General features: G+C 33.7%; 2 protein-coding genes across 2 annotated transcripts; one reads left to right on the plus strand and one right to left on the minus strand.

Moving 5' to 3' along the window:
- The first annotated feature begins 19 nt into the window (after positions 1 to 19).
- On the plus strand, positions 20 to 2,955 carry LOC114191042 (LOW protein: ammonium transporter 1-like protein). Its single transcript, XM_028080190.2, has 9 exons — positions 20 to 323; positions 431 to 490; positions 621 to 668; positions 942 to 1,074; positions 1,181 to 1,257; positions 2,140 to 2,238; positions 2,324 to 2,394; positions 2,480 to 2,570; positions 2,665 to 2,955. Exons 1-9 carry the CDS (start codon positions 99 to 101, stop codon positions 2,773 to 2,775), a joined length of 915 nt encoding a protein of 304 aa, XP_027935991.2. The 5' UTR covers positions 20 to 98; the 3' UTR covers positions 2,776 to 2,955.
- A 6,941-nt stretch (positions 2,956 to 9,896) lies between these two features.
- Positions 9,897 to 11,730, minus strand: LOC146884825 (uncharacterized). Its single transcript, XM_085675869.1, has 4 exons — positions 11,164 to 11,730; positions 10,829 to 11,077; positions 10,435 to 10,747; positions 9,897 to 10,346 (listed from the first exon to the last, which is right to left on the minus strand). The coding sequence occupies exons 1-4, from the start codon at positions 11,389 to 11,391 to the stop codon at positions 10,006 to 10,008; spliced, it is 1,131 nt and encodes a 376-aa protein (XP_085531995.1). The 5' UTR covers positions 11,392 to 11,730; the 3' UTR covers positions 9,897 to 10,005.
- Between the last annotated feature and the right edge of the window lie 6,428 nt (positions 11,731 to 18,158).

Consider the following 18,158-nt stretch of genomic DNA (forward strand, 5'->3'; position numbering starts at 1 on the left):
CAGATAAGTCTCATGCTAATTTAAAATTTTGTGCCGGAATTTCAGTGGCTGACACTGAATTGCATAGCTTCAATCCAATCGAAGCTGGGAAGAAAAAAATGGCTTCGGCTGCGCTTCAATTCTGGTATTGGACAGGTCCTATATCCCACCGTTACCCCAATCAGTTGGCTTCCCTAACCTCCTCACTCAAATTCGCCACTCCTATTTCTGTCACCAATTCCATTTATCTTCCAAAACCTCTTACTGTGCGTTTTGCTCTGACTGAATCCGACTCGCCCAAATCGATTGGACCTGACCCTCAAACCCTGCTCCAAGAAATTGCTGTAAGTCATTCATATTCCATCTTTCTAATTTAACGTTCACAATTTCTAAATATTCCGTTCTGAATGTAAATTCGTGATTCAAGATTTCGTGTGCGCTTTCGTTGCAGGGCAGTTTAGACCTTCCTCCTGATTACTTTGCACAGTTTCCCCGCGACCTTCGATTAGACGTAAGTGCCATGAAATCCTTTGCTTTGCCCATGCCAGCATTATCATGCAACCGTTTCCATTATCAATCGATAATGATATAAATATGTTCCTTTACTCTGGAATCATGTTTGTGTTTTAAATTTTGTGAAGCTAAACGACGCCGCATTCGACCTTTCAAACGGACCTGTTTTAGATGAGGTTGGTACTTTTACTGGCTACACTTTGCAACCCCAATTAAGATTCCCATTAAGATTGAGTGTTACAATATACAATGCTAATGTTTGACCTTGTCATTGAGCTTTTTATTCATCACTGTCAATATACTCGCGGACGTTATCTTGAAGCACTTCATTTGATGCTCTAAGACATTGATTAACTCCAAAAGATGTCTCGACTTTGTGTTGCGTGTGTCTGGTGTATTTCCCATTATAATGGTTGTTTTGTTTAATGGGAATGAGTATAATTTTTCAGTGTGGTCAAGAGTTGGGAGAGACTTTGCTAAACCTCTCTCGAGCTTGGGAACTTGCTGACACATCAACATCCCACTCTTTAGTGAAAAAGATTCCTTTGATTGAGGCCAAGTTGACAGGTTCTGCCAAATCAGGTAAAGCCATGAGAAAGTAATCAATGCGGTTCTGCCAAACACCCGCTTCCCTCACAAGTAGTTAGGATTTATGCTTGAAGATGTGTTTGTTCTTTTTGTTGATCAGCACTTGGAAAGCGTTTGATATCTGCTGGAAGAAGGTTTCAATCAATGGGACAGTATGGCCAAGGTGAGCCACAAAAGGTATTGTATTCTAATCCATCTGTGCCGATGGATCTCTAATGAGAAAATGATTGAATTTCTTTGGGAAATAACTAGCTGGTATCCGTTCAGGATGAATGGGTGTGCTCTTTTCGTGTTAGTTGGCTATGGGGCCATTTACCCTCTATATGATATGATTTTAACTTTTTAAATTTATATTCTCTCACTAAAAACATATATTGTAGGGTTAATTATGTTTTTTATTCCTAAAACTCAATTTTGGTTTTTGTCTCTATTTTAAACTTTGATCTTGTTAGGTCCTGTACTAAGAAATACGTGGTGTTTACTGTTTTTTGACGTGACAAATGACAAATCACGTTGGATTCGGTCCACAAGTTCTGCTCTTATTCATGTCTTAAAAGATCAGGATTAGCCGTTTGTCATGAAGAAAAAAACAGTTAACATAGTTGATGAAAAAACAGTTAACCTAGTTGGACGAGAAAGAACGTATCCAATTCATTTCTTAAGTATGGGGTGTACTTCATTTTGATCACTTCTTAGGGTTGTTTCATAGCTTAAAGTGTGATTACTTAGGTAGCATTTGACATAGCCGATTTAGGACTTTCCTTATAAAAGAAGTCACGACACATAATGTTTTAGAAAAACTCCTGAAAATAAAAGTAACATTAATTGAAGCTAATTGGAGAAGCTTATACTTTTAAGAAGAGAAGAAAAAAAAATCTCAACCAAACATGACCGAATTTCGGGACATCAATGAAACACATCGGGTAGGAATCTAATTAGGTGATTTTTTTTTTTTTTTTCCACAAAACTGGCTAAACAACGAAATACATAGAATATATGTGAACATAATTAAAGTAGTGATTTTTATCTCAACACTAATACATTGCAATGTTGTAGTAGATTGCAAAAGCAATGATTGCAGCTGGCAGAGCTCTATCTGCTAGTTCATCGTCGGCAGTGACAGTTGAAGAACCGAAAGAGGAGACGAGGGTGCTGAAAGTCTGTAATTATTCTGTCTATGGCACGTTTTATGCAATAAGAAACTATTACTATGAAAAATTAGTAACCTGATTGCCAACTGCAGTTTGGAGAGTTGCAGGTTGAAATAACACCAGATAAGGCCAATATCGGTGCTGTAATTGGATTTGTTTTCGGGTAAGTTGCCAAGTTCAACTAGACTTATATAAGACAAAGGATGGAGAAGGGGAAAACTTAGTTCTTGTTTATATTCGGAATGTAGGATTCTTTCGTGGGAAATTGCTCAGGGAATTCAAAACATTCCGGACAGTTCTTTGGAGTATGCAAACGACAACGCTTTGCTGCTTGCTAAGGTGCTTTGAAATAACATCTCACTCGCATCACTTCAACTTGTTTCTGTTACCTACTGACATCTGATTATCAAAATCTCTTAATTTTCGGCTGCAGTCTTTAAAGGGAGCATTGCTTGCTCTTTTCTACTTCTCAACGTTCTTGTCTGCATTTACCTCCGGGGGACTTCTTCTACTTGGGTTTCAGCTCAAATCAAAGAAAGGTTGAGCTTTAGGTTTGCCTTCCCTCAGTTTTGCTTGTAAATGGTGTATATGCACGGTCTAAGTTTGTGAGTAATGTTAGTGTACTAATGTGTATAATAATGGAAGTTATCGATGTTTAAGAAATACTAATGAATGAATAAATTAAAGTGGAACAGGTAATGCTGGGAAACATTATGCGGCATTATATGTGGGAACACATCCTGTAGCAAAATTGTACGAAATCATCAATGATAAATTAGATTGTTTGAAAAAATGTTGTCCATTTCCACCCTCCATTAGGTCTCGTTAGAGATACAAAAAAATCGTAATATATAAATAAAGTATAAACTTTTTGTGAAATTAACTTATAACTTCAGTTGCTAACATAGTATTAGAATCAAATTAAAATATCTATCCTGATGAAACTTGCTGAGACTATTTATTATATCATTCCTATCGGACTTTTCTTAGATGGTTTAAAAGTAAAGTGTGTAAGACATTTGACTTCGATTAATGATATAACAGAATCATTATATATATTTATTTATGAGATTAAATTAAACATAATGTCACTTTATAGCATCATTCATCACGAATTTGGACCCACTTACTAACACTATCCATCATTCCCTGTAAGCATTAGGTAAGGTATTTGGATCTTACTGCATTCTCTATAAGCATTAGGTGAAGGCTTTTAAGGTGTTACTTCTTCACAATTGAATAATTATTGATTAACTAAAAAATATCGTGACTTGCGCGAATTTCACTCTTCCATCAATGAACATTCACTCATGCTCTTTGACATGGCCAATGATTTATTTAACAACTTATATAGTTGGCTTGAAATTAAAATCAGTATTTGTTGTTGTCAGTCACAAATTGATCTGAAACAAGCTTCTAATTTAAAGATTAGTGTTTTAAAATACTCAAAGATTCCTGTTATAGTAATAATTTGGATTTGTATATTGCCTTAAGTCCACACTCTCACTTGCGTATGTGATTTCTTTTTTAGTTGGAGTGGGCATAAAATAACAGACACTGCAATTCAAATTATAAATTCAACCAATCATTCATGCTCGTATTTTTTTGGACTAAGAATCACAATCAATCTACCTAATACAAATTTCCTGTGACATTTTTATCTTTTGGGACAATATCGGATTTTTTTTAATTATTAATCTTACAATTTATTATCATAACATTATTTTAATAAAAATACTGCCATTCGAAAAAAAGAAATTTGTCTTACTTCACTTATCTTTTAGAGATTTATTTAGTTTATGATAAGAGATTGTTGTTCATCCTACGAGTTTTCACGAACTATATCATTCGCGCAAGTATCAGTGTAATGTATTTAATCATTATATTTACTATCACGTTAATTATAAAGTGATTCAAGTGGAGCCCTAATAAATAAATCTATCACTGTTTTCAATCTAATTTCTTAGTGCTCTTTACTAGAACAGTTTTATTTTTTATTTTCTTAATATCCTTAAAACTTTGATAAAGCGAATGTGATGATGTAATAATAATATTAGTTCTGATTCAATCGTTATTTTTAATTCATGTACATAAGTATGATTATTTTCTTATATTCTTATATAAACTTTTTAACTTGAGGAGACATAATTATGTTAATAATTCTCATTTTTATTCACACTGAGTCCCTTGTTTTTTTTTTCTTTTTTTTTTCATATGATATATTTTTCTTCAGGTGTATGAGTGACTCCTTTGGTTATGGTTATGCGGTCAGTCACATCGGTGACCCCTTTTTTGTTATGGTTATGGTTATATGGTCAGTCACTCCGAACCATCGGCTCTGATACCACTGTTGGGATTTTTAGGGCTTTTGAAAATATGAGAGATATGAGATATATGATAGATATATGTGATATGTTATACGGAGTAACATGTTTTTGTATTTTATTGATATACTCTATATATAGAGCAAAATATAACAAATATCAAGTATAAAATATTTATAATATCTCACTTCTAATCTAAAATAATAACAAATTTCTAAAACTGAAATCTTTTCTAAAAACTAATTTAAATAAAAAAGATATTAAGTAATATTATCAAAATATATATATATATATATATATATATATATATATATATATATATATATATATATATTAAGCTGTCGTAATTTTTATATGATTTAACTTATGAATCATTTAGTGAGAATATTTCAATTTTCTCCCTACTAACTCTTTTATATACACACAATTACTCCTATTTTAAAATAAATGAGGTCAATAATATGAATTGATGAAACACTAAAGTTACAAAATCTTATTTTCAAAAACACGAATCAAACTTTTTAATAGAGCTAAATTATTGTCGACAAGAACGAAATTAATTAAAAAAATTATCTTCACTATTAACTCAATTTCTTAGAATAGTGTTAGGACAGTTTTCCTTCTCTTGTATATTGAATGTAATGTAATGGCCAATTGGTTGAGTGAGAAGACAAGTTGTATGAGAGTATTCACCTTACAATAAATTTAATAATCACCAAAGGTTGCAATTCTCTTTCCTACCAACTAATTCTCATATATTTGTCACAATCATGTGTGACGCACTAAAAAACATTTTTTTTTAAAATGCTACATATTTTTTTAATAACGGACAGTTGGTCATTACTTAAAATAACTGAATAAGTTAACTGTCAACCTTTTTTTAAGTTAGAAGTTTAAATAGTTAAGTAGTTATCATGGACTCAGCATTAAAGTCTAATATGAATGACATGACAAAACAAAATATCCTATAATCGATAGTGATAATTGAGTAGAAAGTACAATTGTTTAATATAAGAGAAAAAGAATGGAAATTAAAGGAAAAATTAGTGAAAATTTTTTAAATAATAAAATATATCAATATATTTATAAATAATTTAATTTTTAAAAATATAAATTATAATTGAGATAAAATTTAAATAAAAATATTAAATTTTTATAATTTTTATAAATAAAAATAATTTAAATATCAAAGTATAAATTAAATTATTATTTTTTGTTTTTATTTTAATTCATGAATTTATTATCTTTAAAATGTAGGTATTAATAAAATATTGATAGTAATTTATGTTAAAAGATAATTGATTAAGTAGACAAACATAAATTATAATTTGTAGTTGTATTTGATTATTTTTAGTTTGTCCAAAATGTTGTATGTTAGAATGGTAAATATCTGAAATTTTTGTTCATTTGAAAAAATTTCATTCAAATTAAGAGAAAAGTGAGTCAAGTTTATCTTTTCGGTGAAAATTTTGTTTTAAGTGATATTTTTTTTCACTTAAACGAAATTGACACAGAAAGCTTAGGTTGGTTTTGGTTTAATTTTCAAAGTGTTTAAATCGTTAGATTACAATTATAGGTAATGAGAGGCTAAATAGTTTATTTTGTAAATGTCATGAGTTCTAGATTTTGGATACTTAAATGTTTTTAAATCTTTGAAGGTCAACTATTCTTCAATGATAAATATGTTAATCTTCTATGTAACAAGAACTTGTTAATATGTATCTACAAAAAAACGTTATTGAATATTCATTCTAAATATTTTTTGTTATATACTTAAATATTATTTATCTAGGTGTACACAATGAAATAACGATGGATTAAATTATTTTACAAAGTTATTGTTGATAAAAATTAAAATAAAGTCATTTGACTATGAGAACATTATTGTTATATAAATAATGTTATTTGTGTAGTGACTAATGATGAAAGTACTTTATACATAAATATATGTGAATGCATATTCTAGACCAATATTTAAAAAATATTAAAAAGATTCGTCTATTATATATACATGTGGTATTAACTTTTATTTTAAATTACTATGTATGACAATTTGTTAGATGTGTAATAAAATTTAAAGTATTTTGGGTTGTTATATATAAAAATTATGTTTTTAAAATTTATGCTTATATATATATATATATATAACTTTATTTTGATTTTTTGCATTTATGATTGGACTTGTACTTGTTATCAATACTATAAATCTTACCTAATGAAAAGTGACCTTTTAGTATAAATTTTAGGGTCACGATCATTGTACACACTTTCTTTTTTCAACATCCACTATAGCAACATGAAATATTATTTTATAATAATGCTTCATTTATATTTGTTATTATGTTAATATAATATTTTATTATTAAAAGTAATTGTAGGATAGTTTTTTTTTTTTTTTGAAAAATGGGGTGTCAAAATAAAATTTTCCTAAATATTTATGACTTTGTATAAAAACTTTAAAGAATAAACCTGAGATACAATCATTTTGCTTTAATAGTTATTTTTATATGAAAGTGAAGCAAATTTTGAATTGGAGTCATGTGATTGTTAAACAAGTTTTGTTATTTTTAAAAAGAACTAACATAATTGTTGTATATACGTTTGAACATTAATATTTAAAATTAGGTTTGAAATAACTTAAACCCTAAACACACAATTGTTTTGTTTATTAGGATATATATTTTCTTACAAAAGAAATCGTTTAATAAAACGATATTCTAAATTAAAAAAATGTGAATAAGAAATTCATGTTATGAATCATCATTTTTTTATAAAGGATTATGTTTTTTATTCTTAAATTATAGTATTTCATTACTAAATTAAATTATAAAATATTTAATTTATGAAAATTAATATAAAACGTCATTTACAATTAACGAATATGAAAGTTAGATTTAATTTCATAGTGAAATTTTGTTTGTTACATAAAGATAACTTTACATATATCGTTTATTGTAAAGAATATTTTATATTAACTTTTATAACATATAAAAATTAAATATTTTATAATTTAATCTAGAGACGAAAGTATTATTTAAGTAATATATTAAAAAAAATATATATTTACAAAAGATCACTTTAAATTGATTTATTTTTATTAAAAAAAGTTAAGATTGTGTCCAATAACAACTGCAAGCTTGATAAAGGATATTTGGAGAATAACAATAAAAGAAATTACATTACTTATTAATATTTTAAAAAAATGGGATATATATATAATTTAAAAAAAAACAAAAATGAGAGTTGTCGTGTCCTAACTTATTGTCTCTCTTTTTGATAAAAAAATCTTCATAAAACATTATTTCTGTTCAAATCAAGTCTCATTTTTTGACAAAGTCACTATGCTGCTACAAATTTATTGCACCTTGTTCAATTTTGTTGAACTTTATGTACACATTACCACAGAGTAACAACAAAGAAAAGCAAAGAAATCTGCTTTACATTAATGAATAGAAAAATTTATAGGAAAGGGATAAAAAAGGTCATCTATCTTTTAGAAGTACATAGAAAGTCAATATGAAGCTGAAAAGAAAACTAATTAAATAAACTAAACAAAACTCAAAAGTAACACAATAGTTACAACACCCTATCTAGTAGGCCCACCAGTGCAGGAAGGGTCTTTGACAGCGGTTGTTTTTAATATTCTGCACCGGTTCGGGAACCGAAGCATATTGGGGCGAGGCCAAAAGGTCATAGCTTTTGGCTTCGGTTAAGAACCGAAGCCATAGAGGGAGCTTCTGCCTCGGTTTTCACTGCACCCGAGGCCATAGACCCTGCCTTTTGCCTCGGTTTTCACTGCAACCGAGGCCATATGGGCCTTTTTTCTTTTTTTTTTTTTTAAATTCGAGAACCCTTTTGGCCTCGGTTTTTGGGGCACCCGAGGCCATATGGGCTTTTTTGGCCTCGGTTTTTGGTGCACCCGAGGCAATATGTGTTTTTTTTTTTTTTTTTTTTTTTTTAAATTCGATACTCTTTTGGCCTCGGTTTTGGCTTCACCCGAGGCCAAAAGCACCCTTTTTGCTTCGGTTCTGGTATGAACCGAGGCCTAATACTCTGTTTTTTTTTTAAATGCAGTTTCTGTTTTGGTGTTATTACCACATTTAAACCTGCAAATTTTGTTCAGCACCCAGCACAGACCAGAATAGACCAGAACAAAATATTTTAAAACACATCCACAATTCAAATTCATTTAAAAGACAATTACAAATCATTTACAATCAAGATACATGTTCTAATCAATAGTATTGTACATTTGAATTATATATTTGGCACATGCTATCCTACCAAAGTTGATGGACTTTGCGGGAATTGCTGCAGGACTCTTGAATGTCTACAAAATAATAGATTAAGTTAAGTTAGTATATAAAAAGGAAATATTGCAAAGTATTCATTTTAATTCAAATATATATTACCGTTTCCCAATTTGTTGTAATACGAGCACGCACAGTGGTTGTCATCCATTGCATTATATAGTAACCGCACTCATATGAGCCGGTTTGTCTATTACACTACATTATATTTACAACGTTACAATTAATTAATGAAGAAAATCAAGCAAACAACCATGAAGATATGGATAGAAATATCAAACCTGGAGAGAACACCATACAAGACCTTTTGTCTTAGCCGTTGATCTCCCTAACAACATGTTATGTGCAGCAATTGAACTATGATATAGGGAATAAGTTAGGATATTTTTATATAACATGTCATATTCATAAGATTGATATTGAGGTTCTTACCAATCTATCACTTGTCTAAGATGGTTGGGGGGAGGGCGATGCAAAGAGCAAAACCACACAGCAAGGTTCTCCCTTAGGGAAACCACAAGTAACTGCCAATGACGCTTGTTAAGAAAATAAATTCATTGTTATGCATTAAAATGACTTATTATATTCATAAGTTAACAAAAATGATTTACCCAGCAAGATAAGGGACAAAATAAATTTCTTTTCCACGTTGAAAGCATTTGGTCACATATGCTTGGATGTCATCAAACTTGTTGCCTTCATGGGTGAGTTGGGGGTCTATAAACCCATATACATCATTCAGCCCCATAGTTTCAGTGACACCAGACAGATACCTAAACCAAAAATTGATTTGATATAAGTAAATACATAAATATATCAAATAACTATATATAATGACTAAAAGACTTACATCATCCATAATTGAATAATGGTAATATTGAGTTCTTCTTGTCCTCGTGCAAGCTCCAAGACATCTTGGGAATGCAAGTAAAGTGGGATGTCAAGATCTCTCCCAAAAATGTTAGCATCCCAAGGAACTTGCATCGGCTTATCAGCTATGATTTCTGCAAGTTGGAGCAATGCACCAAGAGGATCATCCAAAGAGAGAAGAATCTTCTTTGATTGAGGTTTTTCCTATATTGATGCAATTTCAGTTAAAATGGAATATAATTTAAGTTTGAATATAATAAACATGTAAACTTAAAAATGTTGTATATTTGTGGGTTTAAGAGTCTGTACCGGGGGGTCAGTATCAACCAAATCTCTAGGCCAGGCGAGGAAACACTGCAATGCCTGTGCCACAGTATACACCTCATCTGTTGGCACAGGAACTAAAGCATACGGCATGAGAACCTCCTCTACCGTGACCTTAACCTCATCCTCTGATAACTCCATGCCATGAAGAACTGTGGCTGCCTCAAATACTTTTCCACGAGCCACTAGTGTCTTCTCTGTACCATCCCAAATATATAGCTGACATGGATGAGTGTCATCCATGTCATCCCCGGGTGGAGCTGAACAACTCCCCTTTCCGCTTCTACCTGTTAGAGCCAACGATTTATTAATGTTATTCAATTACTTTATTAAATATCATTTATTCAATTCATAACTTATAGAAAACAAATTTACCCGTGGGAGGCACAAATGGGTCTAGTTCTGGCGGATGATCCACTGGCGAACGAATGCCATAATGCTCAAATTGGCGCATTAGTTCTTCTCTCACTTGCGCCGTGATCATTTCCTTTAGTCTTTGTTCATAATCAGCACCATGACTGCATGAAGACTGACGAGAGGAGGAACCAAAAAATTGGCGTATGCCGACTCCTGATCCAGCACCACGCACACGTCCAGGGTGCTCAGGTCGTCCAATTGCAGCAGCAAGTATGTCATGACGACCTTCTGGAATGAATCCTCCTTGGGAGGTCTGCTCAACCAACGAATCCTACAAGGTAACAAAAACATTTATAAATCAAAATACAATATAAAACATGAACGAGCAATTTAGATAAGAATTGTATCTTACAATTTTCTCAGAGATTTCTCGTGCAGAGTCAGAAGTGTAGTTGCCCGATGAGCGTAAACGGGCTAACTTCCACTTCTGATGACGTGATGGTGGTGAAGGAGGCTCAGTATCTTCACCCTCAGAAGGTGGGGGCCTAGATTTTTTCTTTTCTGTCATTATCTTCTCTTCAAGTTTTCTATACCCACCACGAGATAATATGTGCGGGTTTGTATTTTGAGCACTTATGCTTTGAGCCTTTTTCCTCTTGACCTGTAACATATAAAACCCATTTTATGAATTAGTTAAAATTTTGCATAATTATCAATTGTGCTATTGATGATTTCAAATAAACATACCTGCCATCCCTCAGATGTCCGAAGCTCAAGAAACTGACGCCATGTGTCTTCATCAATCCAAGTGTATTTCAACAATGGATTTTCATTCTTTTTATGTCCAAAGACATACCTTGACGTCAACTTGGTCTTAAAACCACGAAATTTCTCAGCCACCGATGATAAACATTTTTGTCTTAAGGTCGGCACATTTGGAATATCAAATGTTAGCTGCAATATAGAAAATGTCATCAACAATATTTATCATATTATCAACAAAGTCAAAGTATAACTTTAATAACATTAATATTAGTTACCAATAAATCTTGCCATATCATTTCCCGATCAACTTCAGTGACATGATCAAAAGATGGCGTAAGGATTGATATTCTCTCTCGTGCCAACATTCCTAAATAGCTTTTGAAGACGTCCCCATAACGACCACTAGGTTCACCAGTGTCGACGTTAATATCAACATGTGTTTTCTGACCTTTAGCTCTTCTAATTAAGAGCTCTCTCAACCTAGTGGCTCCTCTAGTGGGTCTCTTAGTAGGTGCTTCATCCTCTGATGAAGTATGTTCAGCCATGTATCTGTGAAATGAAAACATAAAAAAACATTAATAAGCAACTGACAAATTAATATATAAAACATTATTTAACAAAACACCTAAATGTTAACAAGAATATGAAATTCATACATAAAGTTATTGATTGGTCATATGTATATTCCTTCATCGTGATCTTCTCGAATTGCATGTACATCATCAACTAGATGGATTTCATCAATATTTGTCGTTCTTCTAAATGGGTGGGTGACAGCAATATTAAGATCACTCATATTCTTTTCATTAGGATCAATTTGTTTTTTTCCATGAAGAGCGACAAACCAATGTTCAGACGCAGGATCTTTAACATAGAAAACCTGAGATGCTTGTTGTGCCATGATAAATGGCTCGTCTCGATAACCCACCTTTCGAAAATCCACTAGAGTCATTCCTGATTCATCTATTTTGACACCACTCTTATTGTCAATCCACTTACATTTGAACAGTGGAATAGTAAACATGGTATAATCAACCTCCCATATCTCTTGTATTACACCATAGTATGTCATTGATCCTACTACGGGATTTTGATCTTTAGATGTAGAAAATTGTAGCGACTTGGCTTCAAGACTGACTCCACTATTTTGTACTGTGCTTTTATCATCAAGACACTTTGTATAGAATGTGCAATTATTGATTTCATAACCTGTACAACAGATGACATCAAATTTCAACCCATTTGCCAACCACATCAAAGTCTCAGAGCATTGCGCATCTTTCAAAACCTCAGATTTAAACCAAGGCATGAATGTTCTATTATGTTCCATCAAATGCCATTTCTCTGATTGTCTTGGATTGTTCTCTTTCACAATGACTTTGTGGGCAGATAAGTAAGGCATTACCTCATTTGTGTTGTTCAAAATGTATAGGTGTGCTTGCATCAACTCTTCGCGATTTTTGGTAACCACACTCACACCTCGTATGCTGTTACTTATAGAACACCTGTTCAACCATGATCTGTGAGGAACTCCTATCGGTTTTGCTTTTGCCATGTAATCTGAACAGAACTCGACACTTTCTTCAGCAATATATCTTTCGATCATTGAAGCTTCTGGACGATATTGATTTTTCACATACCCTTTCAAAATCTTCATGTAACGTTCAATGGGATACATCCATCTTAAGTATACTGGTCCACAAAACTTGATTTCTCTCACCACATGAACAAGTAAATGTACCATGATGTCAAAAAATGATGGAGGGAAAAACATCTCTAGCTGACACAAGATGATAACAATTTCGACTTGAAGTTCATCTAACTTTAAAGGATCAATGACTTTGCTACAAATTGAAGAGAAGAATGCACACAAACGCGTTATAGTTTGTCTAACATTTTTGGGTAAAATTCCGCGAATAGCTACAGGTAACAATTGTTGCATTAAGATGTGGCAATCGTGAGACTTGAGGCCAACAAGCTTCAAGTCTTGCATGGACACTAAACTCTGAATATTTGAAGAGTATCCTTGAGGTACCTTGACACTCTTTAAACATAAGCAAAAACTTATCTTCTCTTGTCTGGACATAGTGTAACATGCAGGGGGCAAATAAGTGCGCCTACCAACCTCCCTTGGTGCCAAGTCTTCTCGGATCTTCATTTCAACCAAATCCAAACGAGCATTTACTCCATCTTTTGTCTTTCCCTGAATGTTGAGTAGTGTACCAATCAAGCTATCACACACATTCTTCTCTACATGCATGACATCTATGCAATGCCTAACTTCTAACTTCGACCAATATGGTAGGTCAAAGAATATTGATTTTTTCTTCCAAGGGCTCGATGCAGATGACTTCTTGGACGTTTTACCAAATACATGATGTACTTTATTAACTTTTTCATGAATTTCAATGCCAGTTAATGGAGTTGGTGCTTTGTCATTCTCTTGATGTCCATTGAATTCTTTCTTTAATCTTCGATAAGGATGATTAGCTTGTAAAAACCTTCGATGGCGCAGATACACGGTCTTCCTTCCATTTTTCAATTGATGAGATGCAGTGTTTTCTTCACATATAGGACATGCTTTATGACCCTTGACACTGTACCCTGACAAATTACCATAAGCTGGAAAGTCATTAATGGTGCAAAATAACATTGCATGCATCATGAAAGTTTCAGAAGCAACAGCATCAAATACTTCAACACCATCAACCCACAACACCTTCAAGTCTTCAACTAGAGGATTGAGATATACATCTATGTCATTTCCAGGCTGCTTTGGACCAGATATCATCATAGACAACATCATGTATTTTCTCTTCATGCAGAGTCCAGGAGATAAGTTGTAAATGAATAATATAACAGGCCAACAACTGTGATTTGTACTTAAATTACCAAATGGATTCATTCCATCGGTAGCTAAGCCAAAACGAATATTTCTACATTCTTCACCGAACTTGGGAAATTCCTGATCAATATTTTTCCATTGCATTGAATCAGCTGGATGACGAAGGAGTCCGTCACATCTTCTCTCAGTTGCATGCCATCTAAGGTTTTTAGCGTCTTTAGGATTTGCAAACAAACGCTTAAGTCTAGGCACGATTGGAAGGTACCAGACTACTTTCAAAGCAGATCCTTCCTTCTCTATTTGACCATTATCTTCACTGTTTCTTTTCTGCTTGTACCGTGATGACCCACACTTTGGACATTTTTTCAAATCTTCAAATTCTTTTCTGTATAATATGCAATCATTAGGACATGCGTGTATCCTTTTATACTCCATACCCATCAGACAAAGAATTTTCTTGGCATCATAGTTTCGAGTGGGTAGAGTATTTCCTTCGGGAAGAATTTCATTCAAGAGCACGAGCAATTCTGTGAAGCTTTTATCTGTCCAACCATTGGTCGCTTTCAAATTCATAAGTCTTAAAACCGCTGATAATCGCGTGAACTTAGTTGAACCAACATACAACGGAGTTTCCGCATCAGCAGACATCGTCTCATACACATGCGCTTGTGCAAAAGCTTCTGCGCCAACATCCCGTATCATGTCCTCTATATTGTCTTCTTCTACTCGCTCTTCACATCGCTCTTCACATCGCTCTTCCCGTCGCTCTTCTCGTCGCTCTTTCATGGAGGAATTGGCAAGATATTCAGATCGAGAAATAGTTGGAATGTGTATTAATTCGCCGTGCCATGTCCATATTGTATAACTTTTAAGGAAACCATCACAAATAAGATGTTCCCTAACTTGAGTTGCATTCAATTTTCTTCCATTCAAACAGTTGACACACGGACATCTGAACTTCACCTCATCATCACTTCTCCCCTCATAACGTTGCGCAAATTTTATAAATTCCTCTACTCCATTCTCATACTCAGTGCTAATACGTGGTAAATTAATCCAATCTCGATCCATACTGAAATTGCGTGATTAATTTCAGTAATCTTTGAATCAATGCTCATGTCGTAATGAAGGTGTGACCCTATCCCATTTAAGAAGATTCACTTTCTTTATTTTATTGGTACATATTACTTTTAAAATACAAATCTTAAATTTCACGAAATTTTGCCAGCATTTCGCATTGGCCTTCAGGATACACGAAATGAAAGTGATTATAAACCACAATCAAATATGCACCCGAAGATCAATACAAAACACAATTGACAAATATTCATGAATTTTAAGATCTTTATTTTAAAATATATATATATATGCACTAATAAATTACTAGAAAGTGATTAATCTTCTTAAACTGTCCAATCGGACAATTCAAGATTCAATACATTTAAATTATTAGTATTGTATCCCCTTATATCTAATTTTAAAAAAAAAAAGGTAGTTTTTTCAACATGAAAATTCGGGAACAATACATAATTTTCGTATTGAATCTCAAACGGGAAACTAAGGCTAACTCACAAATCAAACAAATATTTAAGTAAATAATAAACCACATATATACATATATATAACATATTACTAATACATAATAAACAACAAAATCTTACAAAATAATAGAATTAAGAACCTGGGAGCGTGAAAATTGAATGACAATGGAAGATGATGCACACCCACGATACTGAGGTCTTCAAGAGCTATAAGAGGTAATAAAATAAATAAGAGACCGTAAAAATACCAAAAGAAAAACGCAAAAATCAACCAAAAATCTCATCAAAATGCAAAACAATTACCTAAATCATAAAAAAATATACAAAATAAAAAAAAATAACGCGTTTTGAATTTACCCCGGACAGAATTGGCGAACGAGGCGCAAGATACTCGCCGGAGCAGTCACACGGAGCAGCAGTGCAAGGTGGCTGTGAGGAACCGTGGCGAAGTGGGGCGACGAATGCACGACGGAGGGAGCGCGACGTACGCACAACGCAGCGGTTGCGCGCAGGAGGCCGCAACAGAGGAGCGACGGTGGCGCGACGGAGGCCGCAACGAGAGCTGGACGGTGGCGCGACGGTGGCCGCTTCCTTTTCGACGGTGGCGCGGTGGCTGCCTCCTTTTCGCCTGCTGTTCGGTGGCGGAGCAAGACCGGCGACCCAAACTTCGTGGACGGAGGCGCAATCGGCGGTGGAGATGTCGCTGACGGAGGTCGCTGATGGAGATGGAGAGGTCGCGAGAGAGAAGATGATGAACAGTGAGGGTTCGCGCGATTTGGGAACATAAATAGAGGATATGGCCTCGGTTCTATAAACACCCGAGGCAGAAACAGCTATAGGCCTCGGTTCTGCACCACCCGAGGCCAAATCTTCCGTTATAGGCCTCGGTCCATTGACACCCGAGGCCAAAAAGTGTGCTGTCAGTGGCATTTTTGGAAATGTGGGGGCCACAGATGGGTTATAGGCCTCGGTTCTGGTCCACCCGAGGCCAAATCGTCAATTATAGGCCTCGGTCCTTTGACACCCGAGGCCAAAAAGTGTGCTGTCAATGGCAGTTTTGGAAATGTGGGGGCCACAGATGGGTTATAGGCTTCGGTTGGTTGAGAACCGAAGCATAAAACTGGTTATATGCTTCGGTTGATATGGGACCCGAGGCAAAATGCTGAGAATAATTTCAAAAATGCCACCGCCTCCTTATAGGCTTCGGTCCCGCAGTAACCGAGGCCTATAAGGCGAGTTAAAAACCCCATTCTGCACTAGTGGCCCCTTCAAGTTGTAAGGAAGACATTGTCAACATCCATATGAGGATGTCTTGTTTCACTTGTTCTTTAATGAAGTGAAGATCAATATCTAAATTGACTTTGTTATTGTAGTAAATGACTACAAAAGATGTAAAAATATGAAAATCAATCAATAAATTGCATAACTAGACAAGTTTAGTAGAAATAGAAGCTGGGAATCTATGCTCAGCTTTTGTAGAATAGTTGCTAACTATCTTTTGCATTTTTTCCTTTCTAGGAGATTAGGGAGATCCCAAGAAGATACAAAAGCTTGTAGTAGGGCGTCTACTGTCAAGACACGATCCCTAATCCCCGTCAACATATTTGTGGCAACTTTGAATAAGATACCTTGGCCAATAGTGTACTTAAGTTAAAGAAGGAGGTCAATGACTACATCCATGTGTTCAAATTGGGGATTGGAAATATGTTAGCTTAATTTGTTGACAACTTAGCATATATCAGGACGAGAGATAGTTAAATATAATTAGCGTGTCCTATGACACGTCTATAAATACCCGAATCAATGACAGAAGTGCCAAACTTGCTATGTAACTACAAGTTAGGAAGCATGGGAATAAAATAGGGTTTACAAGCGAGCATGCCACAATCTTTAAGAGGAAATAAAGTATAGTGACATTGACACATGAAACTGCCATATTAGATTTTGAAAACTCAAGACCAAGAAAAAAATTTAAATCACCAAATATCTTTCAATTTAAAGGTGTTTTGGAGTTGAGTTTTAACAGAGTTGATGTTATCAATATTGGAACCAACAATAATAAAATCATCAACATAAACAAGAAGAGCAATAAAATCAGTGTTAATACCTTTGATAATGCTTAGATCGAGAAAAACCAAATGAAACAAGGGTATAACGAAATTTATGAAACCATTCTTGAGACTTGCTTTCAACCATATATAGATTTATTAAGATGGTAAACAATGGGTGTATTTGTTGTAGGTGTGAATTTTTATGATTATATCCATGGGGAATATTCATAAAGATCTCTTTATCAAGATTTCCATTAAGAAAGACATTATTAATGTCAAGCTGAATTAATTTCCAATTCTTAGAAGCAACAAGGGATAAAAGCAATCATAAGGTAGTGATTTTAGCAACAGGAGAAAAAAATTTCAATGAAATCAATACCATATTGTTGAGTGAGCAACCAACCTAGCTTTGTGTTTAGCTATAGTCCCATTATACTTTAACTTAAGTAGGGGTGGGCATGGATTGGATTTTTAATGATCCAATCCACATCTATTTTAGATCCAAATAATTGGATTAGATTTTTGACCCAAATCCATATT

Source organism: Vigna unguiculata, chromosome 7 (genome assembly GCF_037176805.1).
Source record: "Vigna unguiculata cultivar grain cowpea cultivar isolate G323 ecotype 2 chromosome 7, ASM3717680v1, whole genome shotgun sequence".
NCBI lineage: Eukaryota > Viridiplantae > Streptophyta > Magnoliopsida > Fabales > Fabaceae > Vigna > Vigna unguiculata.